The sequence below is a fragment of the Rattus norvegicus genome, chromosome 3 (genome assembly GCF_021556685.1).
Source record: "Rattus norvegicus strain SHRSP/BbbUtx chromosome 3, alternate assembly SHRSP_T2T, whole genome shotgun sequence".
In the NCBI taxonomy this organism is placed as follows: Eukaryota; Metazoa; Chordata; class Mammalia; order Rodentia; family Muridae; genus Rattus; species Rattus norvegicus.
Genome location: NC_141536.1, coordinates 126,771,390 through 126,786,220, shown reverse-complemented (window position 1 = coordinate 126,786,220; position 14,831 = coordinate 126,771,390). Strand labels below are relative to the sequence as shown.

The 14,831-nt window shown below is 44.1% G+C and overlaps 1 protein-coding gene and 1 pseudogene across 2 annotated transcripts in view; one reads left to right on the top strand and one right to left on the bottom strand.

Moving 5' to 3' along the window:
- Positions 1-461: 461 nt before the first annotated feature.
- Positions 462-14,831, bottom strand: part of Ism1 (isthmin 1) — a 79,152-nt gene continuing 64,782 nt past the window's right edge. The window contains exons 4-6 of one of the 2 annotated variants that reach the window (XR_015683044.1): positions 14,070-14,167; positions 8,993-9,082; positions 462-2,059 (exon numbers count right to left, since the gene is read on the bottom strand). Coding sequence is in view for 1 of the 2 variants with exons in the window: in NM_001134552.3 (NP_001128024.1) it covers positions 1,542-2,059; positions 8,993-9,082; positions 14,070-14,213 (752 nt within the window). In the remaining variant the exon portion in view is untranslated. 2 annotated transcript variants of the gene reach the window in all.
- On the top strand, positions 10,027-11,062 carry Ldha-ps10 (lactate dehydrogenase A, pseudogene 10; annotated as a pseudogene).

Sequence of the window (14,831 nt, the reverse complement as noted above, 5' to 3'; positions counted from 1 at the left end):
AAGATACTTTTACCAGGAAAACTTGAGTGTGTGGTCAAGAGCACCAAAATCAACAGGGATACAAAGACACCAAAGCAGCCCTTCCCAAATGACATGCCTAATATAGTTTATATGTTCTGACCTCTGGTGTCTCTCCTCTGGAAAAATAATAACTTGCATTGTAAGTAGTTCTGCTTATTATTCGTATTCCTTTGTTTTGTTTGGAAGTAGCCTTGCCCATCTGAAGTCTTTGCTCTAGCTTGATTTTCTTAGTTCTGGGTGAGAAAAAAATATGTGTTTTAATTAGCTTGAGCTAACTGGGGACCGGAGAGATGTTTTGAATGCTGAAGATGCCATGATTTACCCATAAGTCCATTTGTGAGTCTTTTATTCCCACCTAAGTTGAAGGCTTCTCCTCATGAAAGTCTTGCTTCACTTGGAGTAGTTACAATATTTGGATCATAAATCAAGGATACAGGTAACACATTTTATTATGATTTTATTATATATCTCTTTCCCTGGAGTTTTGCAAGTAAAAGGTTGCATAAGAACCAACTCTTCATCTGTCCTCAAGTTCTATCCCACAAAAGTGGATCATCTCATAACTGCACGATGTACAATAGCCAATGACTCAATAAATACTTTACAAAAATAAGGCAGTTTTTTCTTAAAACATAAAAAATTAGGATTTCCTAGACTTCAGCTCCCATGACCCCCTTTTATATTTATTTACTGGGAATAATATTTATTGGCAGAGAAAAGTTGCTCTATTAAGATAAAATAGACAAAGCGAGGCACGTATTATTTTTCAACTTGTTTTGCTTTTTCTTTGGAAAGTGCCACTCCTGGCTTTACGGCTGAACTTCCTTCAGTCTTCTGAGCCTGTTAAGACAGAACAGAAATGCTACTGCTGGGGCTCTTCAGTACAGTTATGCTGGTCCCTTACTTTAAAACCATTTAAAACCCGTGCCTTAGATTCTACACATTCACTTACTACCCACCCCTTGCCTCGTCTGAGGCAAGGAAGCGTTGGAATCCGTGACACCAGTAAGAAACCCATGACTAAAGAACACTGGTGTAAGGTGGGTGTTTTACTGCTCTGATGCATTTCCAATGCAAAATTCCTTTTCTCGTAATTCCCCTGTGTCCTTTTCCTTTTGAACTCTTTCAGAAGCAATTAAATAATTGTTTTATAAGGACAACTCCAGAGAAAAGGTTAAGCTTAAGTCACATTTGTATTAAATAAGTTATATATATATAAAAAAACTGCTTATAATGTTTACAACCTCAGTCTCTGTGTTCCTATGCACTGAACGGAGGTGGGAACAGACTCATACCCACTATAGCTCCTAGGTGCCACTTTCTGCCCACACAGCCATTAGGAGGACTTCCACCATGGTATGTAGGTACTGGGCATAGCAGTCCCGCAGACCTGGTGCATAGCCCTACTATACTTACAAAAATATTCATGTGGAATATACAGATATACAAAAATGTGGAAAGAACCAGGTGACAGTTGGCAGATCAGTGCAGTGCATTTGTGTCTCCAAAGCAGTGGTGCTTTAGTACTCCCTGGCTTCTTGGAACTGTTTAATGTAGTCCTCATCAGAAGGGCTCTCTGTGCACTTCTGTCCATTATTGGGAGGCCTGGCCTCATTATATCTGCTCCAGTCACCCTTACAGATAATCCAGGGCAGAACGTCCACTTTGTAGTGGAGCTCAGCAGAGAACTCGGTGCTGATGAGATTGGGTGTGCCTGCCCCTTTGCCCCTGGTGATGAGCTGCATGTTGTCACCATAGCAACAGTGCTGGGCAGCCAGTGTGGTACTCTCTAGGGACAACATAGAGCGGATGCAGTATCGAGCAGTAGGCTTGTAGATCTCTAGTTTCTCTTTGGGCCCGCTAGCATCCTTCCATCGGAAGTCCTTGCGCTTGATGCGGTCGAAGATGTCAGCTGTGCTGTAGGCTACCTCAGTGGGGTAGGAGCAGGGGCAACTGGGCAGGTCATTGATCACCTTGTGCATGTACTTCTTTAAGAACTCACTTTTGCAGCTCATCCATCGCTCACAGCTGTCCATGTCTGAAAAAGACCAAAAAAAAAAAAAAAATCTCTTAGCACATGCTAAACTTTCTGGAAGTCCTAGCACATGCTAAGCTTTCTGGATGAATGACTCTTTCATCAACAGTGTCCTCCATTAGCATCAGAGACTCCATAGGTACCCATAACCACCAGGCATGGCAGCCATTCTCATCTCCCCAGAACTTTGCAATGTTATTTATAAGACATTTTCCCAATACTTCACTTCATAGCATGAGCCATTTTCAAACACAGAACAGCAAAATTCACTGATTGAATGCCTACCATCATTCCATCTTCTATATCTAACTGTCGGTGCATTTGATACACCTTTTAAAATTTTAATGTAGAAACATGTTATTATCTCTCAATTTAAAGCATCTTCAAAAAACAAAACAAAACAAAGTCCAAACAAAACCAGATCTCAACAACAACCCTCCCCCCAACAATAAACCCTCAGACATAAAACAACAACAAAAGTATAACAGATAACCGTGGACTAATTCTGCATCCTCACAAAATCAGAGAGCTGTATTGAATTTCCCATGAAGGAGTAATGTGGTAGAAAGGCCTCAAAGGACCATTTGTAGAGTTGAGTTTATTTTGTTTCTGCCACTCACTGAGTTGTTTAAAACATAATCCACCATCCAAATGCTGGGCCTTAATTATTGCTATATGCAAATTCATAGGCTAAGCTGCCTCAGAGGACCTGAGAGTGTGACTTGGAACCCAGAGATGACATATTTAGTTTTTAAAGCATTAAGAAAAACTTGATTAGTTGCAAACCCTTGAGAATTTATGGATTCAAGTTGTATGTTGGTCAAATACCCCCTTTATTTGGTTATAGCTTGGTGGTTTTATTTTTTTTCTTTTTTGGGTGTGGTTTAAATTAGTTTTCTTGGTTTTGTAGGTTTTGTCGTTGTGTGGGGTTTTTATTTTTTGAGCTGTAACTTAAAGTTGGGTGGGTAGGAAGGTGGAGATGATCAGGAAGGCACTTGGAGGAAAGGAGGAATATGATCAAATATATTTAAATTTCAAATTTGTTTTAAATAATAATTATTTATGGACTTTAATGTATGTATATATGTTTGCATGTATGTATGTATGTATTTGAGACAGGATTTCTCTGTGTAGCCCTGTAGCTCACTTCATAGACCAGGCTATCCTTAAATTTAGAGATCTGCCTGCCTCTGCCTCTGCCTCCTGAGTGCTAGGATTAAAGGCATGTGCTACAACACCTCACTATGGATTTCAATTTGTGCCTTCCTTTAACAACTGAAATTTGAAAAATGCTATTCTTGCATTGGCCCTTGGGAACAACTCGTTAGGGTGTAGGTATATAGTGTCCCTCTACTTGGACAGGAGAGGAAGTTCCCAGGCTAGCCTAACCTCTGGTTGACCACCCACAGTCTTTCTCATAGTCCTTCAGTTGTTTGGGTCAAGATGAGTGTATGCTTTAGTTTGGTCTCTATCAGACTGTGAGGAGATGACAGTAGAAATGGACACTGGGAAAACGATAGCTAGATGGGAGGGAATTTGATACAAGGTAGGGATCAAACAGATGGGAGGAACAAATAGAGTGTCTCTCTATAACCTGAAAACTCTTCTTATGATTCCCACTCAATGACAATGGCATACTTAGAAAATACTTAAAAACTTAAGCATATAAGCCTATAATCCCAGCTTATCTAGAAGTCCAAGCAGGAGTATCACAAGTTCAAAGCCTGCTTGGTCTTCAGCGTAAGTTTAAGGCAAACCTGGCATAAAGAATAAACCCAAGGCTAGCCTGATATACAAAAGGTGTCCAAGGCTAGTCTGGGCAACTGAGACCTTATATTAAAATAAAAAGTAAAAGAGGGTTGAGCATATGAGCGGGACCAATGCCGGAGCTTCAAAGAACTTTGTCCTGGAAAACAGCGGTATTAAGAATGTTTGCCCTCTTCCCATCTTTATTTTCCTGAAACCCCCTTTTACATTGGATTTAGATGGGATTCGTGGATGTTCTCTCTCCATTTATGACTGATAAGCTCAGACACAGACTTTCCTTGTTTTGCTCATGATCAGCTGAACTGGGTGCCCACACTGACCTATCAGAACTGAATACATGTTCATCACCCTTCCCTACCCCCTCCCTTTCTTCAAGCTCTGCTCCTCCCAAGGCCTTGCCCTTCAGTCTGCTGAGCGAATACACAGCTTTCCCATCAGGATTCCTTCTGAAATTAGGTTGGCTCTCCCGCCCCAAGGACAGAACACCTTTAGATCTGCTGTTCCACACCGCCACACTCCTATCTTGTTTGCACTGTAGTAGTGTAGATCTTAAATGCCTATCAATAGCTGGTATATTGATGGCTTGGTCCTCAGCCTGTGGCACTGCTAAGAGGTGATGGGACTTACAGAAGATAACAGTCTGTGCAGTTGATAGGCATCTTGGGACGACAGTCCCGCTCATTCTCTCTTTTCCTTCCTGGCTACCATGAGGTGAGCGACATCCCCCATCACCTGCTCACTGCGATTTTCTGCTTTGCCACAGGCCCAAAGGCAGCAGGCCGCATTCCGTGCACTGAAACTAGAGGCCAAAATAAATCTTCCTTCCTTTTAAGTTGTTTTCTCTTTCAAGTTTTTTTTTTTTTTCCCACAGTGACAGAACGCTGACCAACGCATGCACCACTGGGTTCTTTCTGGCTTTATTTACTTCTCCATAAAAGAAAACCCTGTTTGCCTAAACCTAGACATTCTTCTGTTGTTTTTGAGACAGTCTCACAGCGTGTCCCAGGCTAGGCTGAAGTTACTTCAGCCTCTGAAAATGGGGATTACAGGCATGTACCACATAATACTTGGCTTGCTTGTCTTTAAAAAAAGAAAGAAAAAAATAAACAAAACAAACTGTAAACAAAACAAACCAAAAACAAAACACTTCAAAACTGAAACAACATGTTATTTCTAGTAGGTAAGTCCAGAATAGTTCTGAGTACAAGTCACAGCATGCTGGTCATGAGCCATGGTAGGGTTGGTACTGGCCAGATTTTTGTCTTCAGAGCTCCTAAAAGAGAGTCTCTCTGTGTACCTTGCTGACCACCTCCCATCATCTGGGTCAGACTTGCCCTGCAGGCCAATGAACGAGCATGGAGGAGCACTGCTGTCTGGTTCTCTGAGGTCCCCTCAGCTGGGCAGTCTCTATTGGACAGGGCTTAGACTTGTCTGATTTCCATCCTTCCCAGTTCTCCTTTTCTCCTTTGTCAGGTGTCATACGGTCACCTTGCATGTCCATTCCAATCTGGTATGTGCAGCACTTGCACACACACACACACACACACACACACACACACACACACACACACACACGGGGAGGGGAGGTAGAGGGGAAGGAGGAGAAGGAGAGAGAAGAGAGGGAGAGGGAGTTAGAGAGGGACAGAGGAAGAGGAAGATGACTGGGTTGGGATGAGGATGCTTTCTTTTCCTCCAGAGTAGAATGCACAAGAGAACAAGGTTGTTAGGTATCATGTGATGGAGATCCTAATTAGTTTAGTGTTGTTCAGAGGTCCCTAGGGAGCCATAGCACTCAGTGAAATATGTATCAATTGAGCTGTGCAGTAAGAAAATTGATCTAGTACTGATTTCAATATGGTATACCAATGATACGAACTCAGGAAAAATATGCTTGGTAGTAACAGCAGGTTGGATCAAGAGAAGTCAGAACTGTTAGACTCCCGTGCCTGGGAAGTCTGTGGGTAATGAGAGTAAGGTAGGAAAAGTGACTCCAGTCATTTTTGGGTCAAATGCTTGGGAGGCTGGGGTGTTATATATGGGATCATATGTCAGGATATAGGGTCAGCTGGGATGGGGCATGTGTCCCGTCAGTTAGATGGGGAAGGGGGAAGATAGAACATTGCTCATGAGTCCACTCAGACCTCTGGTATAAGATTAAATTCTCACCTTAACCTGGCTGGGGTAAAAGCCCAAATTCTTATCAGCTTTATGACAAACCATTTCAACTTGCTGGGCTTCTGCTGTGCAAATGTCAAGTTGGCATGAGAGTAGGACTTCCCCAGTGAAGTTGGGATGGAGTGTCAGGGCAGGGGATGTGAAGCGAACTGCATTGTCCTGGCATCATGCATACGGGCTGCTTCTTCTTCTTCTTCTTCTTCTTCTTCTTCTTCTTCTTCTTCTTCTTCTTCTTCTTCTTCTTCTTCTTCTTCTTCTTCTTCTTCTTCTTCCTTCTTCCTTCTTCCTTCTTCCTTCTTCCTTCTTTCTTCTTCTTCTTTCTTCTTCTTCTTTCTTCTTCCTCTTCTTCTTCTTTCTTCTTCCTCTTCCTCTTCCTCTGCTTCTGCTTCTTCTGCTTCTTCTGCTTCTTCTGCTTCTTCTGCTTCTTCTGCTTCTTCTGCTTCTTCTGCTTCTTATTTTTTCCTCTGAGCTCTAGAATTTCTCAGCTTGTCTTGCCTGTACAGTCACCCAGAGTGGGACAGTACTACGTAGTACCTGGGAGGTCACAGGCACATCTTGGAAGGGCAGGACCTTCAGAAACAAACTTTAGGAAGCCTGGGGAAATGACATTATATTTTCCGAGGTGGGAGACTACTGCCATTCATGTGCCTATAGAACATTTGCTGACCTATTTTCATTTTTTAAGAATGTACTAATTCAGGGTGTTCAGTGTGATGGGCACGCATGCATTTGGCAGATAATTAAGTCACTGGATTCTGCAGTCTTTTTGTAAGATGCACTCCTGCCTCATGCCATTTTATAGATGAGAAAACTCAAGGCAGTACTAGTTCTAGTAATTTGACCACGCGGCAACCCAGTGTTTCCAGTCTGTTTTACTCATTTTCTGTTTGTCCTTCTAGGTCTTCATCCCATTATGCTCTTGTCCTGATACATGTGGACTACATCAATAGGCTTTTTACCCCTGCTTTCTGATTAGATAGCCCAATGGGAGGACCCATCAGTGGACCACATAGAGGGAAGATGGTGAGCCTAGAATGTTTCGCTAGCTTTTCTCTCACTGCATGTTATCTGTATCCTTTGGGGAGCTGGGACTACAGTCAGGTGGGTCTCCCTCTGAGCTATGCTTACCGTTCCATCCATGTTCCATCAGATCAAGAATAGTAAGAGTTCTCCAGTGTTGCCAGTCCTGGGTTTCCATTTTTGGTTTAAATCAACTCTGTTCATAGTTTTAGAAATGGTCTCTCACCAAATACACACCAATTGCTTATCTACTCAATTCATTTTTGCCTGGTCTCTGGTTGCAATAGGCCTACTCAGTTCTGGTATCCTTAGCCATGCGTTGGATGTGGCCTTAGGCCTTGCCCTATAGAAAAAGGTAAAAGGTACTTGCATGTGAAATGTGATGGGGGGAGACAGGAGAAGTTCTCTGTTCCCCAAAGACCTCAGACCTTTAAAGTCAGCTTAAAAAAAAAAATCCAGGGAACTGTGCTTGCAGAAGGCTCTCGTTAAATAAATGCAATTTCATTGTGCGTGTGAGGGGAGGGGTGAGGTGGAGGTCCTAATGACACAGAATTTCTAAACTGTCCTGAGTTTGGCTTACAGACATGTTTGAATAGATTTTGTTTTAAAAATAAATTATTAGCAAGCACTGTAAAAATCAAAGTTTATTCTAGCTAAACCAAGATCTGGGACCTGTCTTGGAAAATCAGCCTGACTGGTTGGTGTTCACCTCTAGGTGGTTAAGGTGTGGCTGCCCCCATCTTTCAGAAAAAAAAAAGATATTAGTTCTTTGAGGATTTTGTACAATATATTTTGATCACACTCACCACCCCACTCTCCCCAGAGCTTCCCTCCTTCCTAACCATTCAACTCCCCCACTTCTCCTATCGAGACCAATTTGTGTCATCCAAATGTTCTTGGCTATGTGGTCTTCAACTGGAGCATGCTCAACACACCAGAGGCCATCCTCTTAGAGAAAATTGTCTTTGGTCATAGCAGCTTTCCACTGTGGATACCTTTTCAGCTGGGGCTGGAGGGATGAGGCAGGAGGTCTGCCCCACCCATCACTGGTGGTGCAGATGCTGATGCTGTTTACTGTTGTTTTTGTTTGTTTGTTTTGTTTTTCAGAGGGCTGGCACTAATTTTTTTTTCATTTTTTGTTTTCTCGACTATTCTACTTAAACCCTCGACTGACTCCTGTAGTTCTCTGAGAGAGAGAAAATTACATCTCAAAATAGTTAGGCTAGGAAACTAAAAGGGACTTAGGACTTCTCCATTTTGTCTGAGGAGATACGCAGACTTGAGATAATAAAAGGATTTTCAGGGATAAAAGAAGTGGGACGGAAGGAATCTTGGTCTTCTACGACACAGACAGGGAACCAAGGGCAAAAGTGCTGAAAAGCCAGCTTGCACCTGAAGGGATGCTTCATGCTGTGTTCATTCAGGCTGTTGCTTCTGAGCCAACACTTTCCAGCAGAGAAAAGAGAAACACACACACACACACACACACACACACACACACACACACACACGTACTGAGTTTTTCTTTTAATAGAAAATTTCAATGGAAAATTCTTGCAATGGAAGGAAGCATAAAATATTGAGAGAATTTCTTTCCCCCTTCCTTTCCTCTGCTGGAGACTTCATTTTACTGGATGTTCAGTGAGGACAGATGGGTTGTGGGCTTTTTTTGTTATTTTTTTGTTTTTGTTTTTGTTTTTGCTAGGGGGAGGGTGGGCTCCAGCCTGTCTCTTAGGAGGCTTTTCGAGTTTCACACAGAGGTGTCCTGTGTCTCACTTAATCTGGTGTGAGGAGGGATGAGGCTGCTCTCTTTCTTGCTTGGAGTCTGTTCAGTGAGCAAGAAATACATTGGGAGCAGCGGACCTCAAAGGGAAAATATGAAACATGTTCATGGGTCCAAGGATGGCACTGAAAGAGAAAAATGAATCTCCAAAAGCACTGAACCAATATTTGGATTAAAAAAAATGCTCTTACCAACTTCAAACAACTTGGTGGCATTAAACTCCTCGCTTCCCGCAAGTAGACTCACTTCAGTGGCTGCTGTCCTGAAAGTGTCTTCAATTCCTAAACAAGAACAGAACAAGAGTTCATTTTCCCCTAGTTATATGGAAAAATTCACCTTCTCTCCCCCCAGCCAAATACAAAACAAAACACCTGAACAAAACCTTTCTGTATTCATCACTCCTCATGGGTAGAAACTTGCCAGCAGAGGAAACAGTAAAAAGCAGGTAGCGGTGCATAAAACATATTAAACCCCAGATACTATTCACAGCTCGAAATCAGATCCAAATGTGCCTGCATGAGTCCCACGGACAGCCATTTACCTTGGAGGTGAGGGGTGAGGCTTGTTGGGGTGCTTGTAGCTGTCTGGTGAGTGACAAACTGAGCCTGAGACAGCAGAATGCTCAATACCTTCCTGTAAATGGCCAACTGTCTGGTTCTAAATCATTACTGGCTGTGTGTACCTGGCCAGGACATGTCATCTTTGTGTGCCCCAGGATTCACTTCTCTAAATGCAGATCTGACACCTCTCCCTTGCAGAGTCAATCGAGTTACATGAGCAAAGTGTGGGGCGAGTATCTCCCAGAAGGGGAAGTAGAAGCGTGTGTTTCCTGCTTCGTTAATTTAGATCTATTCCTACTGATGCTTTAGAAAGGCTGCACAGAAGGCCCCCTGCCCTTTACTTACTCTAAGGAACTAAACTTAGTTTGCTGCAAACGTCTCAGATCCCTTACATCTGTTAGGATTGCCACATCTAACTCGGCTTCCTTACAAACAGGACTTCTGCACAAACTAAATCGTGAGAGAAAGGAAAGAGCAGAGGCTGGTAGCATTATTGTTGGGGAATTTTGTCTTCACTGCTGGGCATGACTGGATGTCCTTTAGGAGATCACTCTGATTTTACAAAATTGACCTTGGGATGTGGTTATAAGAAACATTTAGGCGAGCTGGAGCCATTGTCGCCGATCTCGCGCACGATACTGCTGCTGCTCGCCCGTCATCCCCCATCGTGCACTAAGCGGTTCCAAAAGATTCAAAGTCCAAGATGACAGCCCTCAAGGACCAGCTGATTGTGAATCTTCTTAAGGAAGAACAGGTCCCCCAGAACAAGATTACAGTTGTTGGGGTTGGTGCTGTTGGCACGGCTTGTGCCATCAGTATCTTAATGAAGGACTTGGCTGATGAGCTTGCCCTTGTTGGTGTCATGGAAGACAAGCTAAAGGGAGAGATGATGGATCTCCAGCATGGCAGCCTTTCCCTTAAGACACCAAAAATAGTCTCCAACAAAGATTACAATGTGACTGCGAACTCCAAGCTGGTCATTATCACGGCGGGGGCCCGTCAGCAAGAGGGAGAGAGCCAGCTTAATTTGGTCCAGGGAAATGTGAACATCTTCAAGTTCATCATTCCGAATGTTGTGAAGTACTGTCCACAGTGCAAGCTGCTCATTGTCTCAAATCCAGTGGAGATCTTGACCTACGTGGCTTGGAAGATCAGCGGCTTCCCCAAAAGCAGAGTTATTGGAAGTGGTTGCAATCTGGATTCAGCTTGGTTCCATTACCTGATGGGAGAAAGGCTGGGAGTTCACCCACTGAGCTGTCACGGGTGGGTCCTGGGAGAGCACGGCGACTCCAGTGTGCCTGTGTGGAGTGGTGTGAATGTTGATGGCGTCTCCCTTAAGTCTCTGAACCCACAACTGGGCACTGATGCAGATACGGAGCAGTGGAAGGATGTTCACAGGCAGGTGGTTGACAGTGCATACGAAGTGATCAAGCTGAAAGGTTACACATCCTGAGCCATTGGCCTCTCCGTGGCAGACTTGGCTGAGAAATAATGAAGAACCTTAGGCGGGTGCATCCCATTTCCACCATGATTAAGGGTCTCTATGGAATCAATGAGGACATTTTCCTCAGCATCCCATGTATCCTGGGACAAAATGGAATCTCAGATGTTGTGAAGGTGACACTGACTCCTGACGAGGAGGCCCACCTGAAGAAGAGAGTAGATACCCTCTGGGGAATCCAGAAGGAGCTGCAGTTCTAAAGTCTCCCCAGTGTCCTAGCCCTTCACTGTCCAGGCTGCAGCAGGGTTTCTATGGAGACCACACACTTCTCATCTGAGCTGTGGTTAGTCCAGTTATGTTGAGGTGGTCTTTGGGGAATCTCAGTTCCCACAGCTCTACCCTGCTGCTAAGTGGTACTTGTGTGGTGGTAACCTGGTTACCACTGTCTCCAAGACACACTGCCAACTGCGTGCAGGCTTTGATTACCCTGTGAGCCTGCTGCATTGCTGTGCTACGCACCCTCACCAAACATGCCTAGGCCATGAGTTCCCAGTTAGTCATAACCTGGCTCCAGTGTGTAAGTCCATCATGCATATCTTGTGCATAAATGTTCTACAGGATATTTTCTGTATTATATGTGTCTGTAGTGTACATTGCAATATTATGTGAAATGTAAGATCTGCATATGGATGATGGAACCAACCACTCAAGTGTCATGCCAAGGAAAACACCAAATAAACCTTGAACAGTGATTTAGTGTGTGTGTGTGTGTGTGTGTGTGAGTGTGTGTGTGTGTGTGTGTGTGTGTGTGTGTGTGTGTGTTATGTGCACTCCAGTGCCAGAGAAGAGCAGAAGAGGGCATCAGATCCTCGGGAGCTAGAGTATCAGGTAGTTGTGTGAACTGCTGACATAGGTACTGGGAACTAAAGGGGCAGCAGGTGCTTTTCAGCCACCAAACCATCTCTCCAGCCCTCAGCAGTTACAGTCTGATCATTACCAAACCTACGAGATCTTGTCTATTCATTCCATAGTTACTTCCAGCAAATCAGAGATTCAACAAACCAAATAAGAAAGGAGACCCTGCTAAAAGTAATCATTCCTACCCAAACGGACCCTTGAAATGGGCACCCTCTAAAGCAGAAAGGCTGAAAGACTGAAGTGGGCAAGGACAGATGAGAAGAAATGCATGCACAAGGGGTGCTGGCTGCATAGTTCTTAGTGGTCCTGGTATCCAAGAAGGAAACAAGCAAAATGGCAGCAGAGAAGACCCTTCCCCTCTCTTCCTGAAATCCACATCTCCTGCCTTGGCTCTGGATCCTAGTTCTGACTGAAATGCAAGCCCCTGTAACTCAAAGTGAAATTCTGCCTGTGTTTGGGTGTGGCTGAGCCAGAGACGTCTTTTCATGGCAAAGGAGAAAAGAGTGCACCAGTTAAGACCATGGATTGTGGAATCAGACATCATGAATTCAAAATGCACAAATATCATTTGTTGCTGGGGTCTCAATTTCTACAAGTGCTAAACAAATACACTAATAAATTTCCATTGCAGGGGGGTCAGTTTTAAGGATTAAATAAAATTGCACACCTAAAACCATGGAAGTTTGATTGGTACTTAATTACCCAGAGCACTATTGTTATTTCTTTATGACCATCTTTTTCTTCAACTCCTTAATCTTTACTTTTCTCCCACCAGTCTCCCCTCCATTCCTTTCCCCCTCTCTTTTCCTTTCCCCTCCCCCCTCACTTCCCCTCCTCTCTTTTCCCCTCTCCTCCCTTCCACTCCCCTCTTCTCCCTCCCCCCAACCTCTCCCTTCCTCTCTCTTCCCCTCCCTCTCATTCCCATCCCTCCCCCCTCCTCTCTCCTCTTCTTTTGTTTTCTTTTCTCTCCTTCCTTCCTCTTACTTTTGCTTGGCACGAGTGCTCTAACCCAGGGTCTCACATGTGGGTAGACAGCACGTCATGCCTCACCCACATCCCTAGACAACCTTCCTTCTCTACATCCCAATATCCTTTTGACCAATTTCTTCATGTACTCCCCCTCTTCTTCACATTCTTTCTGGGTGTCATTTCCTCCTACCCCTGTTATCATTTACAACTTTGTTCCTACAGAGCCAAAACCCACTCGTCAGACTTCCACCTCAGCTCATTGCAATGAGCACAGGGAAAATTGTGAGAGGCAAGCCGTCTGTAGGGTGACCGGGAGCCAGAGCCACCATTTCTTACATTTCAACCCCATTTTCTTCTCATGCCCTTTGCCAGTATACACCTCATTCCAGTCGCTCCTCTCCCCTCTCTTTAGAAATCCCTTTGTGCTTCTACTCTTGTTTTGATCCAAATGTCCCTGGATTGAGAATAGACTGTCTGGTGTAGAAAAAGGAGGTCTAGTGTACAGGGATCAGATTTTTCTGTCTCTGAAATTTCTTTTAGATGAAGCCACTTGGAATGTGTGGTTTCTTGAAAGGGCCCAAGATATTATTGTAGGCTGGGATTCTGGTGGGGAATTGGGAACACAGTAAAACTATAGGCCAAGGGAAGATAAGCTTTGTGCAAAGGATCAGGAAGCACACAGTTTAGGCTCTGTGGGCCACTCATGGCCCTGGTTGCCTCTGCTCCTCCTCTGCCATCTCCTGTTTGATGCTTCTAACAATGTAGGCATCTGCACCAATAGGCCATAAACTACATTTTGACAAACCATTTTAACTTTGACAACCACAGTCATAATTATTGTTTAGTCCCAACACGATCCCTCACCAAATTATCAATTTACTTTAATTTTCTAGGTACTGATATTATAGTATAAGGTCACAATTAAATGTTAAATTGCCCCAGTTTGTTCCCTGGGAAGCCTTGGGCAACTCTCAGTTCTTATTGACCGGGCTAACTCCATGGTTTTCCTGAGAATGAGAATTCACTCATGCTGGCTTCCTTATCAGAGGTAAGTATCTGTTTTCCAATGAGTTTTTCAAGTCATGACAATCCCACATCAAAGGTTTAAACTGACCAGAGTCCCTCCTTCAAGTTAAATGAGGACAAGACGGCACAGCATTAGTCACGGACACTGCATTTGTACTTAAGACTCAGAAAATCCATCTTCTCAGCCACCAAGTCTATCAGCTGTCTCTAGCTGTCCCACTCTAGTCAGAAGATTTATGAGGAAGCAGTTACCTTTTAAGTAACTTCTCCAAGTCTTAGAATATAAATGAAAAAACAAAACAAAACAAAAACCCTTTCTTTCCCTTGAACTTGGAGCCACAGCTCCACAATTACCTGGGCAGTTTGGACGGTCACAGGTCCTGGATTCTGTGGCAATGCATGCATAGCCACAGGAACGGGTCCTTTTCTGATTGCCATTTCCACAGGTGACGCTGCAGACAGACCAGAGACTCCAATCACCCTCACCGTCTGTGGAATCTGGAAGGGAGCCAGGGAGATGGTCATCATCCCCTCCTGAAGAGTTCCCATGTCTCCTGCTCACACCGCCTGCTGGCTGCACATTCTTCCACTTCCAGTAGTTTTGCTCTTGAAGGGACTGGGTACAGCCTGAGCTCACAGGTTCACGGCTGCACATTCACTTTAGAGCTCACCTTTGGGAAGACTGAGAGGATCGCAGCACTGGGACATCCCTTCTCTCCTCGTGGGTAGGAGAGAGGGGGGAAGAGGAAGGGAGAGAGGGAGAGGAGAAAGGGAGGGAGAGGAGAAAGGGAGGGAGAGGAAGAGGAATGGGGGAAGGAAGAGAAGGGGAGGAGAGGGGAGAGAGAGGAAGGGAAATAGGGTACGAGAGGAAGAAGAGGGGAGAAGAAGGGAGGAGAGAAGAGGGGAGGGTTCTACACAATATGGTCTTACTTTGACCTTAAGGTCCCCATTGGCTTACAGTCTAGTTTGATCTGGTAAATCCAACCATCATGAAAGAAGTTCAGGCTAAACAAATTTACCAATGATGAGATATTACCAAGAATGGAGCCACATGAAGGATTACAAAGACATTTGACAGTGTAAAGGAGGTTCCCAACCCTTTCCTATAGAAGCTGA